This window comes from Lytechinus variegatus, chromosome 4 (assembly GCF_018143015.1).
Source record: "Lytechinus variegatus isolate NC3 chromosome 4, Lvar_3.0, whole genome shotgun sequence".
Taxonomy (NCBI): domain Eukaryota; kingdom Metazoa; phylum Echinodermata; class Echinoidea; order Temnopleuroida; family Toxopneustidae; genus Lytechinus; species Lytechinus variegatus.
The window spans coordinates 14,438,787-14,456,036 of NC_054743.1; the positions used below are offsets into that span (position 1 = coordinate 14,438,787).

Consider the following 17,250-nt stretch of genomic DNA (forward strand, 5'->3'; position numbering starts at 1 on the left):
ATCATGAATACATAGGATCTTTGTGTGAAATAAAAATAAATTCTTGTCAATCAGAGAACGAACCTTGTACCGGAAGTTTTCTTGTTTTCCTCTCAGTTATCATTCTTTGTGGAAACTTATAATAACAAAGTATAGAAATACTCGTTCTTCCTTTAAAAACAAATATGAACGATTAGTTTGTTGTACAATCTTCAAAGTTGGTCCGAAGGTGGCGCGAGAAGACCCAAATGAATGAATGAATACCAAATGAAGACCCATAATACATCATAGAGGGTATCAAAGAGTTATACAGCCTAGATTTCTCCTTTCATGCTCTCCTTTCTTCTTTTTCTTCGGTCACCTTTTTTCTGCTTCTTTCCATTTTCATTTTCACTACTTAAGAAATCAAAGGGATAGGTCACCCCTGCCTAAACACATGTCGAATGCACATCCCTGAGTTACTCACTACGTCAAACCTTTGAACTTGTCGAAATATGCAAAATCGGGTGCATGTATGTTTAATATCTGTACCATATTTCAACTTATAGAATGTTAATAGAGACTGCCGTAGCAACTTTTTTCACAAACCGGGCATGTATTGTATCAGCTGTCTCATAGGCGTGGACGTTTTGGGTGCTCGACGTCCCGGGCCCAAAGTGAGGTCATGTGATTTCGTCTTCATAAGGACCAAGAGTGTATCGAAATCGGTATGCGTCACCAAAAACTTCGAAATATCCCTATGAAAAGAGGTACACAATGATTATAGCAATTTCGATGAATTGATAAACCTTAAGCCCCTTTCACAATTGGTTATGAGACTGCTTACAACCGTTTCAATTGTGTGCAACATGTACTAAAACCAAATGATCGCAAGCGATCGCAAGAGCGACTGTGAAAGCACCTTCATACGCATATGATATCGTAATCTCATAGCGCCCTCCCTCAGAGGATATATGAATAAGATGCACCGGCTGTAGATCACGCATGCTATGGCCTCAGCCTCTATTAAAGATGGCGGCGTGATCATTGCATAAGTTTTTTTTCGTAATAGAACAGCTTGAAATATTATGCCTTAATAGACATTGATACTAAACTCTAATTGGTATCATGATGAGTTGCTTTTGAATATGTATTGGTTTTCAATCCATCATTTTCATGTTAGTAACAGAAGGAGACCCAGAGGTAATTGGGTCTTGTCGTGTGCACACATCAGAGATAGATGCACTAAGCAGAAAGACAGATAGATCTTTGTAATGTATGTAAATAAAGATTGATATTTCTACTTTATTTATACATGCTACACCGACAAGGAGTACTTATCGAAGTCGAAGAGGACGTGGTTTTAACATGAACATGATCGCTGTGCAAAGTGCTACTTCCCCTTTTGTTACATCATACACATACCAGCTGTGAGGGATCTATACTTTGTGTTTTCTGCATGATCAGAGCTTATGCATGTCCTCAAAATACATTAAAGATATCAACCATATTTTATAGTACTGTCATGATATTGAATATCAACACTGAATAAAGAAAAATTCGGAACCTATCCATTTCGTTCTAGTATTTGATATCGTTTAACGTTCAGAATCCTCGAATTTGATATTATCATCTTACATGCACACTTAAAACGTTGGGCAACATACTGTCTACTCTGTTGGGTAATGTATGTTGGTGAAAAGATGTATATATTCTGGGCAATTATTATCCAATTGGGCAATTTTATTACCAAAATAATTAGTGTTTTATTACCCAATTCGGACAGATCTTAAACAATACTTGTGTGGACATTATGTTGCTCAGTGATGGTAAAATAATTGGCCTTTACTGCCCAACCTTTTTAAGAGAGTGTATATTTCACCATCAACATTATTTTCAATTTATTGTCACTGTTGTTGTTTTTGTTTCAAAGGACATTTCACATGGCTTCAGTCCAGAACTGAGTCCCGTTTCACAAATTATTTCATAATGATGAAACTGCAATAGTCGTTAAAAGTTGAATTGTACTGACTGATTTATGTAAACTTGTTAAAGAAATTGAGCATTTTGCCACTATTAAGTTTTTTTAGTGAGCATGACCCAGAAGGGAGGGGGCAACGAATCAGAATAAGTCATGAAGGTATTGATCTGATTTTTTAAATTTATTAATGAACTTACTCCCGGTTATACATGATGGCCAAGGATAAGCAATTGAGATCATCATCGGCACTGGTCTGGCGTAGATCAGCACCGTTGTAAAACAGGAACTCGACTATCGACTGGTGGCCGAGTCGACAGGCAAGAAGGAATGGTGATAATGCACACTGCATCAGATAAAAGGGTACAGAATTAATATGTTGCTGAAAATAAAAATGCATAATGTAGACTACGTTTTTTACGATTGGTCTGACATGGGAGTGTTTTATGAAAGGAGTTTTCAGACGTTTTATCTGGAAGTGACCATGGGAACCGTCCTTCTCAACCAATCAAATCAAAGAAAATTTTTAAGATCTGACAACCTGTTGGACGAAAATGGAACACTCCTTAAGGAGATGTCATCATTTTAGATACGATTTAGAATATAGGCCTGTTCGATCTGGCCATCTGGGCCCGTTTACATAAAAAATACCATTATATAATTATTATCATTATTATTCGTTTCGACGTCACCTGTGCCTGGGAGGCTAAAAGCGAAATGAATCACTATGACCCGCAGGTCTCTCCTCCCGATATTAGGGGGGAATGCAGGTGTACCACTATACCGGGGTTTCCCCCTACTCTTATACGAATAGTGCAGTGGGTTCTTAACGTGCAAAGGTGGTGACTCTCCTCTACACGGGGCCTCCGTTTAACGTCCTATCCGAGGGACGGAGTGTTTTCCATTTCCATAGCCTGCACCTATGAAAAATGGGAGAGACGTTTACACACAAGGCACTGGCTTCAGTCAATCGCCCGGGGTGGACTCGAGCCACGATCTTTGGTTCGACGGGCAGACGCGTTACCGACTGAGCCAACACCGCTCTCTTAACTTTGCCATCCAATGATAACTTGCATAGAATTCTTGATTGTGATTGGCTGTTAATCAGCATTGCCACGGTAGTTACCATCGGATGGCAAAGTTACCATAATAGTAACTTTTCTACAACGGGGCCCTGGATCTGTCGAAATTCAGTCTGCTAGGATACGCGCATTTATAGAAACCTGAAATCATACACCATGATATTTCAAAGTTCCAGAGTCATCATTTTACTCAATATATTCACAAGAATGATAGTCACCCCAGAGTAAGCTAGTGTCCTTGCATCGTCCGACGGTCCTGTCACAACCAGGCTTGATCTAGCCAGAGAGTCATCATTTTACTCAATATATTCTCAAGAATGATAGTCACCCCAGAGTAAGCTAGTGTCCTTGCATCGTCCGACGGTGCTGTCACAACCAGGCTTGATCTAGCCAGAGAGTCATCATTTTACTCAATATATTCTCAAGAATGATAGTCACCCCAGAGTAAGCTAGTGTCCTTGCATCGTCCGACGGTGCTGTCACAACCAGGCTTGATCTAGCCAGAGTCATCATTTTACTCCTCATATTCTCAAGAATGATAGTCACCCCAGAGTAAGCTAGTGTCCTTGCATCGTCCGACGGTCCTGTCACAACCAGGCTTGATCTAGCCAGAGAGTCATCATTTTACTCAATATATTCTCAAGAATGATAGTCACCCCAGAGAAAGCTAGTGTCCTTGCATCGTCCGACGGTGCTGTCACAACCAGGCTTGATCTAGCCAGAGAGTCATCATTTTACCCATTATATTCTCAAGAATGATAGTCACCTCAGAGTAAGCTTGTGTCCTTGCATCGTCCGACGGTCCTGTCACAACCAGGCTTGATCTAGCCAGAGTCATCATTTTACTCATTATATTCTCAAGAATGATAGTCACCCCAGAGTAAGCTAGTGTCCTTGCATCGTCCGACGGTCCTGTCACAACCAGGCTTGATCTAGCCAGAGAGTCATCATTTTACTCAATATATTCTCAAGAATGATAGTCACCTCAGAGTAAGCTAGTGTCCTTGCATCGTGCGACGGTGCTGTCACAAACAGACTTGATCTAGCCAGAGTCATCATTTTACCCATTATATTCTCAAGAATGATAGTCACCCCAGAGTAAGCTTGTGTCCTTGCATCGTCCGACGGTCCTGTCACAACCAGGCTTGATCTAGCCAGAGAGTCATCATTTTACTCAATATATTCTCAAGAATGATAGTCACCCCAGAGTAAGCTTGTGTCCTTGCATCGTCCGACGGTCCTGTCACAACCAGGCTTGATCTAGCCAGAGAGTCATCATTTTACCCATTATATTCTCAAGAATGATAGTCACCTCAGAGTAAGCTTGTGTCCTTGCATCGTCCGACGGTCCTGTCACAACCAGGCTTGATCTAGCCAGAGTCATCATTTTACTCATTATATTCTCAAGAATGATAGTCACCCCAGAGTAAGCTAGTGTCCTTGCATCGTCCGACGGTCCTGTCACAACCAGGCTTGATCTAGCCAGAGTCATCATTTTACTCATTATATTCTCAAGAATGATAGTCACCCCAGAGTAAGCTAGTGTCCTTGCATCGTCCGACGGTGCTGTCACAACCAGGCTTGATCTAGCCAGAGTCATCATTTTACTCATTATATTCTCAAGAATGATAGTCACCCCAGAGTAAGCTTGTGTACTTGCATCGTCCGACGGTGCTGTAACAACCAGGCTTGATCTAGCCAGAGAGTCATCATTTTACTCAATATATTCTCAAGAATGATAGTCACCCCAGAGTAAGCTAGTGTCCTTGCATCGTCCGACGGTGCTGTCACAACCAGGCTTGATCTAGCCAGAGTCATCATTTTACTCATTATATTCTCAAGAATGATAGTCACCCCAGAGTAAGCTTGTGTCCTTGCATCGTCCGACGGTCCTGTCACAACCAGGCTTGATCTAGCCAGAGAGTCATCATTTTACTCAATATATTCTCAAGAATGATAGTCACCCCAGAGTAAGCTAGTGTCCTTGCATCGTCCGACGGTGCTGTCACAACCAGGCTTGATCTAGCCAGAGAGTCATCATTTTACCCATTATATTCTCAAGAATGATAGTCACCTCAGAGTAAGCTTGTGTCCTTGCATCGTCCGACGGTCCTGTCACAACCAGGCTTGATCTAGCCAGAGAGTCATCATTTTACTCAATATATTCTCAAGAATGATAGTCACCCCAGAGTAAGCTAGTGTCCTTGCATCGTCCGACGGTGCTGTCACAACCAGGCTTGATCTAGCCAGAGAGTCATCATTTTACCCATTATATTCTCAAGAATGATAGTCACCTCAGAGTAAGCTAGTGTCCTTGCATCGTCCGACGGTGCTGTCACAACCAGGCTTGATCTAGCCAGAGTCATCATTTTACTCATTATATTCTCAAGAATGATAGTCACCCCAGAGTAAGCTAGTGTCCTTGCATCGTCCGACGGTCCTGTCACAACCAGGCTTGATCTAGCCAGAGAGTCATCATTTTACTCAATATATTCTCAAGAATGATAGTCACCCCAGAGTAAGCTAGTGTCCTTGCATCGTCCGACGGTGCTGTCACAACCAGGCTTGATCTAGCCAGAGAGTCATCATTTTACCCATTATATTCTCAAGAATGATAGTCACCTCAGAGTAAGCTTGTGTCCTTGCATCGTCCGACGGTGCTGTCACAACCAGGCTTGATCTAGCCAGAGTCATCATTTTACTCATTATATTCTCAAGAATGATAGTCACCCCAGAGTAAGCTAGTGTCCTTGCATCGTCCGACGGTCCTGTCACAACCAGGCTTGATCTAGCCAGAGAGTCATCATTTTACTCAATATATTCTCAAGAATGATAGTCACCTCAGAGTAAGCTTGTGTCCTTGCATCGTCCGACGGTCCTGTCACAACCAGGCTTGATCTAGCCAGAGAGTCATCATTTTACTCAATATATTCTCAAGAATGACAGTTACCCCAGAGTAAGCTAGTGTCCTTGCATCGTCCGACGGTGCTGTCACAAACAGGCTTGATCTAGCCAGAGTCATCATTTTACCCATTATATTGTCAAGAATGATAGTCACCTCAGAGTAAGCTTGTGTCCTTGCATCGTCCGACGGTCCTGTCACAACCAGGCTTGATCTAGCCAGAGTCATCATTTTACTCATTATATTCTCAAGAATGATAGTCACCCCAGAGTAAGCTAGTGTCCTTGCATCGTCCGACGGTGCTGTCACAACCAGGCTTGATCTAGCCAGAGTCATCATTTTACTCATTATATTCTCAAGAATGATAGTCACCTCAGAGTAAGCTAGTGTCCTTGCATCGTCCGACGGTCCTGTCACAACCAGGCTTGATCTAGCCAGAGAGTCATCATTTTACCCAATATATTCTCAAGAATGATAGTCACCCCAGAGTAAGCTAGTGTCCTTGCATCGTCCGACGGTGCTGTCACAACCAGGCTTGATCTAGCCAGAGTCATCATTTTACCCATTATATTCTCAAGAATGATAGTCACCTCAGCGTGAGCTTGTGTCCTTGCATCGTCCGACGGTCCTGTCGCAACCAGGCTTGATCCAGCCATCATATTCACGTCTGGTGAATAAATATATGAGAAATATTACAGTGAACAGGTGAGGAAACTAACGACATCGGGATATTATATATAGAGAGAGAAGAGGAAATAGAAGGGGAGAGAGCGAGATCGTATAAAAGATTAAAATCATTGATATAGACATACAAAGTCAATAAATCTTAACGTGTTTCTTCGTAGCACATCACTGTATACTTTTTTTGAAAACCGTCTTGATAAAATCATGTAGAAATAAAGAGAATGATTAAAATGTCTTTTTTTCAGCTCAATTGCAATACTTATAGGAATATTATTAAGGATAGAATAAAAACATTACAAGTTGAACTTTTACAAACTGATTGGTCTGTTTTATATAATGACAATAAAAATGATGCAAATTCATTTTATGACATATTTACTGATATTTTAACAAGGCTGTGTGACAAACACTTTACTATGATAAAAAAAACAATAAAAATAGACCACAAATTCGTAAACCCTGGATATCACCTTCTTTATTACTATGTATCAAACGAAAAAATAGATTATATAACAAATTTTCGTGTAATGCTTCTGTTTCTAGAGAGAAGAAATTAAAAATATATCAAAATAAAGTTAATAATTGGCTACGTAATGCTAAAAGACTATTATTGTCATAAATTTAAGCAAACGAAAAACGATCCGAAAGGTACATGGTCTGTTATTAATTTGAATAAACCAAAAAAAATCTTTACCTCAGTATTTTCTGGACGATGAGAGGATTGAAAATTCTGAACATATTGTACAAGATTTTAGTTCGCACTTTTCTTAATATTGTACCGAATCATCTATGGGCGATTCTTTTGTAGCCCCCAATTCACATTCTGATTACCTTAAAGATTTATATCCAAATTCAGTATTCTTTAAGACAATTACTGAGAGTGAAATACTTGAAATTTCAAAATCTTTGAATAACAGCAGAGCATGTGGTCATGATGGTGCAAGTAGCACTCTTCTTAAGAAAATCATTCATTCTATTGTTAAGCCGTTAGTTTACATTTTTAATATATCATTGTCCACTGGTATTGTCCCTGATAATTTCAAGATTGCGAAAATAATTACAGTGTTTAAAAAGGGCGACCCACATATAATTAGAAATTACAGGCCAATTTCAATCTTGACTAGTTTATCCAAGTTGCTTGAAAAATGTGTATATAGTCGTGTTTATTCATTTCTTTTACAACATTAAATTCTTACAGATAGCCAATATGACTTTAGGTGTAACCATTCAACGTCCCATGCTGTTATTGATTTGCAAAGTAAGATCATTTCTGCAATGATTGATAACAATTTTGGGATTTGTATATTGATTGATCTTTCTAAGGCATTCGACATCGTTGATCACAAAATACTCCTTTCTAAACTAAAATATTATGGTATCCATGGGATTCTTTTACAATGGTTTGTTAATTATTTATCAAATAGGTTTCAATATACTGTTTATGACTGTTTCTCGTCACATTATTTTGTCGTAACTAGAGGTGTTCCACAGGGTTCCATACTGGACCCGTTATTGTATTTAATATCTATCAACGACATAATACATTCATCAAATAAGTATGAATTCATCATGTATGCTGGTTACACTACCTTATTTCATACTCAGCCTGAAATTGCAGATCTAGAACGAAATATTAATATTGAAATATCCCATCTTTCGAACTGGTTTAAGGCCAACAGATTAATTGTAAACTTGAGCAAAACACATTTTATATTTTTTTTCATACTAAGGCATTTGATATATCTTTCTCAAATATTTCATTAAAGATTAATTCTGTTGTTATTGATAAAGTAGATGTGGCAAATTTTCTTGGAGTTTATATACATAGTACTTTACGCTGGGATGTACATATTGATAATATTTTGTCTAAAGTTTCCAAATTCTGAGGCATTATGTACAGGTTAAGATTTTATCTCCCTTTATCTATATTATTCACTTTGTATAATGCTTTAATATTATCACATCTTTCATATTGTATTGTACTTCGGAGTAACAGCAGCCATACTAAATTAGATTCTCTGCATAAAGTTCAAAAGAAATGTGTACGCATTTGCACAGGCAGTCACTTTCTTTCTCAATTAGCCCCCCTATTTTACAAGTTGAAAACATTGAATATATATTATCTCCATGAATATCATACTGCATTGATTGGTTTTATGCACTCTCAGGGTCTTCTTCCAAATTCTATATCTTCATATTTCTCTCTCAATTATCAAATACATATTTATAATACTCGTAGTAATTCGATACATTTGTGGAAAGTTCAGAATACACTGTCTCAGAAGTCTGTCCGTCATAGTTTACCTATTATATGGAATTCCCTCCCAAGTAATGTTATCGAATGTAAAACGTTATTACAGTTTAAGCATTAAGAGGGTATTGAAAAAATATATTTTATCTCTTCACATTTGAGTATTACAATGTTTACCATTTATCAATTTACATTAATACATACCTTACTTTACCTTGGCATCTAATTCCTCTGATAGCTGATGGATGTGTCCTGTGGGGTGAGTGTGTTTTGTGTGTTATGTTGTTTGTGTGGATGTACATAATACCCTTGTAAGACTATTCTGATATGTTTTTTTAAGGGGGTGGGGTATAACAAATTGAAGATTCTAATATGCCTGTAACGCAACGTCAAATGTAGTACAGTGTTCATGTATTTGAGGGAACTTTTACCTACAAAGCCTTACAGACCTTTTTTAAGTTCTCTTATTTCATTTCATATTTTCATGTATTTGTATACTGGCATATTATGTGATAATCGTATATGTTATACTTTGTAAATGTCTTTTTATCGAAATGAATTAAATGGATTCAATCAATCAAAAACAGTCTACTGCGTTCTGGTAAGTGTGAAAATATGACGTTTGGGACGAGTGGATGACTTCATTGTCGACAGAGTACATTCAGAACATGTGCAAATAAACCGAATGTTTGGATAGTTGGCATTGATTCAATTTCTATTTCAAAGGCGAATGTAGAAGGTCATGGAATTTATTAAATTACAAAAAAAATGAATATTGAACCATGAATAACAAATTTTGTTAAATAGATAATATCTAAGCAATACAATACTCCTACAGACAATCTTAGTCAAAGTTAAGAATTTATACAAAACGTGTTGGTCACGCTCTAACTTTATTGTACTGTCTCATATAAAGGTAAAAGCACTTTACCTCAAACAAAAAGTACTGATGATAAAAACGATAGTTATAACAATCGTGATATTGAGGATAATAATAATAATATCGATAACTTAAAATGAATAGAATATTAATAAATAACCCAATAAATAATATTGAAGCAAAACAAAACAGAAAAAATTTCACTGATCACATTGGCCTGACCTTTTCTACATCAGAATTAGAAATCCATGAGTGTGGTCACAGAAGACTCTTTTCGGGTTCCGTCTGACCCAGAAATTTTATTTTATAACTGCTGTAATAGATAAATGGTGATATCGCCCAGCGTTCTCTTCAATATATTTCATATCCCTCTAAACTCGTCGTGATCCGAAGAAATTTATTTTCTTTTTCAAACGCGACCTTTTTTATACTCACCTGCGTTTTTCGAGACGAGAAGTTTAACACATGACAGACTGCCCCCTTTCACGGCTAAATGGAGCGGTGACAATCCAATGCTATTTATAGCGTTAATCTTACTGGGATCCGCCTCCAAAGCGTCTCGCAATTCATCCAAATTGCCAGATTTTGCTGCCTATATTATTTTGTTACAAGAAAAGGAGAGAAAATGAAAATAGCATGATACATCGATGGAAGAATACATTGAGCAATACGATGAGTAATTATACAGAAAGGAGTCAAAGGCAAACATCCATGTATTATGAACTCGCCCCTCTCTTCTCCCATATACCATTTATGCCATTGTTTAGGATAATTCTTTTTAATTACTTACTCGATTTTAAATCATTTCCGAGATCTCAGTATACTTTATAGCTCCAACAGAAAGGGTCATCATATTGACATCACCATGTCAAATAGCGGTCGGACACAGGCAAAGATTTGTTGATTTTAATTGCCACATTTCATTCACATCGTTGATATCGTAACTTCTGAATAAATATGTATAATTCTCAAGGTAAATATCTGTGGTACCTTAGACCACTACTAATACTAGTATTAATACTACTCCTACTTCTTCTACTACTTCTACTACTCCTAGGCCTAATTATATACTATTAAAAAGACAGAAGATTTTACAGGGAAGTTGGGGAAAAAGAAGTAAAAACCAAATATTTTTTGCATTTTTTGTAAATTGTTATGACAGGAAAGGTTCTGCATTTAAACAGAACATGTCTATTTTTAGAAAGAAAAAAAATGTTAATTTTCTGGAAAATGTGTTTTCATACACCAAAATGGAGGCAAATGAAGGCAAAAAAAAGAAGTCAAAGTATACTCACAATTACATAAGTAGAAGATACAACCTATAGCATAAAGTTAGTCTCTATATTGTGACTGAGCACCCAAAGATCCACTCATGACTATCCTTACCCATGTAGGTTGAGGTAGGGGTGCATGTGTGTTTTTTATGAGGTGGCAGTAAGTGAGAGTGGTAGTAAGTGAGAGTGGTAGTAAGTGAGAGTGGTAGTAGGTGAGAGTAGTAGTAAGTGAGAGTGGTAGTAAGTGAGAGTGGTAGTAAGTGAGAGTGGTAAAGTGAGAGTAGTAGTAAGAGAAAGTGGTAGTAAGTGAGAGTAGTAGTAAGTGAGTGGTAATAAGTGAGAGTGGTAGTAAGTGAGAGTGGTAGTAAGTGAGAGTGGTAGTAAATGAGAGTGGTAGTAAGTGTGAGTGGTAAAGTGAGAGTGGTAAAGTGAGAGTGGTAGTAAGTGAGAGTGGTAGTAAGAGTGAGTGGTAGTAATATTTACTTACCGTAATAATGCCGTTAGTCGTCGCATTCTCCTGATCTGTGTCGCTTGTTGCAGCAGCTTGCTTCATTTCCATTCTTACTTGAACATCAACGTCAAACCTAAGAGCATAAACCAAGACCAATTATAACATGTATAAGGACAATAGATGAGGGGGTAAATCTACAGATGAACCTTGATGACGTTTGATTATATACCAACATAATTTTTTTGGAAATCCTGTGTAAAAAAATATTCAAAAATCATGTTTTGTAGTATTTGAAAAGTGACGATTTTATCTCCAATGCTTATCACTATGAAATAACTACTATAATTTACGTTTTCACGCATGACTAGGTAGGAAGTCTTCTGTCGTGTCAATAAAATGTATGGGAACAAGTTATTTATTTATTTGTGTGTTTTCATGTGTGTTTTTTATGGGAGGGTGATTGTGTGGGTGAGGGTGGGTGTGCGGTGTGTGTTTCTGAGAGAGAGTTTGCGAAATTAAGCCAGGACGTTCGCCGTTGCTTCTCAAATGGCGAAAACCAAAGGCAGATGGCAGCAAAGAACTTGTCTAGAAAATGAACCAAATATGTATGCTTCGCAAACATCCCCAGTTGGTCATACACAAACAAAACGTCCGCACATGCATGACCACGTGCATGACGCATACGTGTGTGTCGCCACTTTCGTATTATACCGAGTGTGTTTGGGTTTTACTCTCCCCGTTTTGGCAGCAATTACAAGTGTACATGTATGTGTTTAGTACATAAGAATGATCAATTAATGACGTAAGCGATCAGATTGAGGAGAATTTATTAAGAGTAATTATCCGCTTTTTATCTCTTTCTAATTCCTCTTTATAAATTTTATAAATGTATTTATTAATAAAATAATTGTTCATTCATTCATTGCTGTTTCCTGTGTATTCATATCATTTAAAATCACGGAGGTTTGAATATGAATTGACTATTAGACATGATTGTAATTGCTTTATTAGCAGAATACATAGAATAAAGGTCATTGCCCCCCCCCCAGGGGAGGGGCACTTCCATTGACGAGTGGATACCATGCGGGACCATAGAAACACGTAAAAGGTGTCTCCTTTACAAGATAGGGTACGCTACGTACGTTACATAATAAGGGAGTCCAAAAACACTAAAATAATGAAAAAGGGTAAATATTTTTTGCTAGTAAAACTACATGTTTACGGACCAGTTTAGGGGCCGGTAGATTGATTCAGGGAATACTTGCCAAGGGTACCGTTTTGTTTCAAATACTTGTTAAGGGTAGAGTTTCACACGCCAATACGTCAATAGGGGTGTATTTTTTATAATATGGAAATTACTTGTTTAGGGTGCTTTTGGAAACCCCGTGGAATCCACTCGTCAATGAAAGTGCCCCCCCCCCCCCCCCGGTCCTCTTCCAACCCATCTATGCGTACACATGCTTTGCACTCCCTTTGAAAATGTTTATTTAAAATTCCTTACGCAGGGCATTAAACATTTAGTGACTAAACTTCGACAAATAAATTATATTCACAATGCAGTTGAATTCAAAGTTGTAGAATCTACTCACCTTCAGTACACACGGTCGATGTGTGTAATACTGCGATGATACCTCTCATAGACACGACGATCGAATGCCAACATGGAAATGAACATGAGCTACTGGAAATAATGACGGCTTTCTTTGACTTATTTGTTGAGGTTTTCCTCACATGAGAACCCATCACTGAGCCTAAAAACGACAATGCGAGTCTGCATGCCATTCTTGGTTCAAGGTTCAAGGTTTTATTCATATCAAACATACCACATTTTCAACAATGTCAACAACTCAGTACAAACAATAATATTATACAATACAAATTATTATAGGTAAGCATAAATAAATATCGTAAAATATGAAAAGTGCACTTAATATAACAGAAAAAAGGTACTATAATGCATTCGTGTAAATGGTTGTAATATAATGACAGAGAACATGGAGAAAGAAAAATGTGAGGTGAAGATATGGGGAGCCAAAGGTAAAAGCAGAGCTTGTTGGTCAAAGGCTCTAAGGAATATGCAGTGAGAGTCCCGTAAAAATATCAATACGACAAGAGAGGGATACATAAAAGGGCAAACGAAAAGTAAACAAAAACTTAGGATACACAAATACATAAATGATGAGTAGGAAGAAATAAGAGCAGAAAGCAACAAATTGAATTCGAGCCTGTAGGAGAATGGAAATAATCATTGCTAAGAGTGGGAAATGGAAAATTTATGGCATCAGGAGCAATTAATGAGAGGAAGGGACATCTTCCAAGGATTAAGACAACCCACGCGCAACGATGACAAAGGAGCAATGAAAAAAAAGACATAAAAAAATCAATTTGGTATAAACCAGTAGAGCAAATGGAATGAGGCTATAACTAATAAAAAGATACACGAATGTGTTCGTACTAAGTATAGTCCTTGAGAAGATGGTGTTTCAGCTTTCGTCGAAAGACATATATTGAGGGTGAATGTAATAGTTCATTATGGAGGGCATTCCAAAATTTTGAACCTGTAAAAGTGATATTCCTTTTGGCAAATGAAGTTCTTACACGAGGAAGATGAAACAGATTACTTTGCCGAGTAGGATATCCATGAACAGTGCTATTTTTTTAAAGGGAGGCAGTAACAGAAGGTATATCATTGGCATTTAACTGATACATAAAGATTCCTAAGTTATAGGTATAAAGATCAAAAATACGAAGTAGTTTGGTTTTTTAGAAATAATGGAAATGTATGAGATAGGTAACCAACACAGTTAATATTTCTGATTGCACGTTTCTGGAGTAATAAAATCCTATTAAGCAGGAATTTTGCCCCGTTGCCCCAGGCTAAAATACCATAGTTGAGGTAGGATGATATGAGAGTAAAGTATAGTGATAGTAGAATATGGTTAGGAAATTCATGTTTCAGTTTATTTAAAACTCCCGCGTTTCGAGACAACAACTTACATAAGTAGTTCACGTGAGTCTTCCACGATAAATTAGAATATATATATATATGCCAAGGAATTTTGTTGACTCAACTAGGTCTAGACGAGTATCATGTATAAATAAATTGCCAGGAAGTGTTGAGAGTGAATTACTGAAGAGCATGTAATGAGTTTTATTAACATTTAGAGATAGTTTATTGGCATTTATCCAACTTTGAACCATTTTTAACTCTCCATTAACAGTATCGAGGAGAGTTTGAGGGTTGTGATGGGAGTAGAATATGTTGGAGTCATCCGCAAAAAGGATGAATGACATGATTTCAGAACTATGTTGAAAGTCGTTTATATAAAGAATAAAGAGCAAAGGCCCCAACAGCGATCCTTGTGGAACGCCACATGATATTTGTCTGGGGTAGGAATCCTCACCATTAATACTCACAAATTGGTTGCGGTCCGTTAGGTAGCTCCTGAACCACTCCAAGGCCTTTCCTCGTATACCATAATTGCTCAGTTTGTACAATAATATATCATGGTTGATGGTATCAAAGGCCTTGGAGAAGTCCAGGAAAATTCCAACGGTATGAAATGATTTGTCAATTGCGCGGCTAACTTTATCCAAAAATGAAAGAAGGGCATGAGTTGTAGAGTGATTTTGTCGAAAACCAAATTGGGTATCGGATAAGATTTTATACTTTGTAAGAAACTTCACTGTGCGAGAATAGATTTTTCCAAAATCTGGAGAGTGCAGTTAAAAGTGATATTGGGCGATAGTTTCCGAGGTCTTCTTTTCTACCCTTTTTAAAAGTAGGTATAACTTTTGCAGTTTTCATTTCTTCGGCACAGTTTCATTAGACAATGATAAATTAAAAACATATGTTAGGGGAGATAAAATTTCTGTAATTGTTTTTTAAGCAAAGAATTGGATATACTATCGAACCAAGCACTTTTGTTTATTTTGAGATTGTTCACTATGTCTAAGACTTCATGCTTTAAAATTGAATAGCACAAAATATAATACAACCGAGCGTCACAATAGAAATTAAGTGATATTCAACTTGCACGCTCTCTGCATTCAATATATTTTTACTCAAGCGTTGGAAGAACTGATGAAACCCTACTCCGGTGTTTGAGGAACTGATGGAACCCGCATGTTTGTATGTAGGCATCGTCACAAGTATGTAGGCGTTTGGTGTAATTTGATGATTCTTTTGTGGAAACCTTGAAAAATGGATTAATAAGCCTTAAGATTTGTGAACATTAATTTAGTCCTATATAAGAGAATATAACGATGTTATGACATTGTTTAGCTCTGGACACAACTTTCTTTTAAAGGTTTTAAAACTTGAAATAAAAATGAGTCTCATTCAACGTCTTCAAGCGGAGTTCTGAGCTATTTATAACCATTTGGGTTATGATAAAAGAATTAAGTGAGCATGGAAATTATTTACACGTTCATTCTATACCTTTTCTCTCATCGTAAAATAATAATATTCCGCTTTTATACAGCACTTACTACATCGGAACGACGTGTCTAAGCGTTTTACAGACAGATTACATATGATCCCAAATTACCTGAAGGTGTGGGAGTAACTGAGCAATTCCCTAAAATCATGTTTCTGATAGAAATGCACCGGTGGAGTCGGTTTTGAATTATTATCCTGGTTTGAATAAATCCCGTCAGGCATAATGTGCACTACCTATTGGTTACAAAGTTCTTTTACCAAAAAGGCCGTAAATGCGCCGTAACACCACCCCTCTCCCCCCACCCGCAATACTGAATGCCCTCACGCAGCACGCTATGAATATTTACACGAGGTTTTCTTAGGACATGAATTCATTGCTACCGATTTTTTTTTCCTCTAATAGTTTCAATGATTTTATGCAACTACATAATAACTATGTTTAATACCAGGAATAAGATATGTAGTCATCTTTACGTGAAGTACATTTTGAATAAAAATAATTCAAAAAGTTCCTATCCATCATTGGCTGAATCAACGTTGATATTAAGTCACTTGATAGCACGCCAACTAGCGCATGGATGGGTGAGAGTCAGTCTCTCATTTCCATTCCCCCGCCCCCCCCCCCGCTCCCCCCCTCTCTCTCTCTCTCTCTCACTCACTCTCTCTCTTTCCTCCCGGCTTCCTCAGACTCCCCGTCCATGTCTCCCTTTCTTCCTCTTTCTTTCGACCTGCCTTAAATCAAAGGTTATTGGTAAAATTGGAAACAATGACATTGAGCATTCTATTACTAAAAAAACATCAAAACCAAAACAATTGGTTTGGTAGGGGTAGAAACCCAAACCATTACCTTCCCTAACTCCAGTTATTCAGTATGTAGACAGCATGCACATCAATGATCAGAAAATATAATTCATATTCTTTTCTAAAATTTCAACTTCAATTCTTCACCCGTTTTTCACTCACCGTTCTTATCCTCGTTTGATTCAAACTGAATATTGTTTTGATTGTTTTTTAAAACCAATTTTGAATCTTGTTATATAAGTTCTATGGTTTGGGTTCCAATTAAAAAAGCTAGCCTACATGAAAGTTACAGCTTGTATTTGTTATTAGATAAAAAGAAGTCAAGGCGCTATGAAAAGCATCTTGGTCAATAAGTTATCCAGATGTTTTAACCCGAAGAGATAGAATCATAATCAAATTGTCAAAACATCTCAGGAACCGCAAAGTATTCAATTTCATCGCAGCGGTAATACATCTCAGATATGCATGTGTATTCAATCAATCATCGAACTTCTATGACAACTTTATAATATTCCAGTCCTACCTTTAATAAAATCTTATGTTGTGCT

General features: G+C 37.4%; 1 protein-coding gene across 1 annotated transcript in view; it reads right to left on the reverse strand.

Moving 5' to 3' along the window:
• Positions 1-6,256, reverse strand: part of LOC121412819 (transient receptor potential cation channel subfamily A member 1 homolog) — a 29,694-nt gene extending 23,438 nt beyond the window's left edge. Inside the window, exons 1-3 of the mRNA XM_041605581.1 lie at positions 5,969-6,256; positions 2,137-2,282; positions 568-716 (exon numbers count right to left, since the gene is read on the reverse strand). Coding sequence (XP_041461515.1) covers positions 568-716; positions 2,137-2,282; positions 5,969-6,256 — 583 coding nt within the window. The remainder of the gene's footprint in view (positions 1-567; positions 717-2,136; positions 2,283-5,968) is intronic.
• Positions 6,257-17,250: the final 10,994 nt, after the last annotated feature.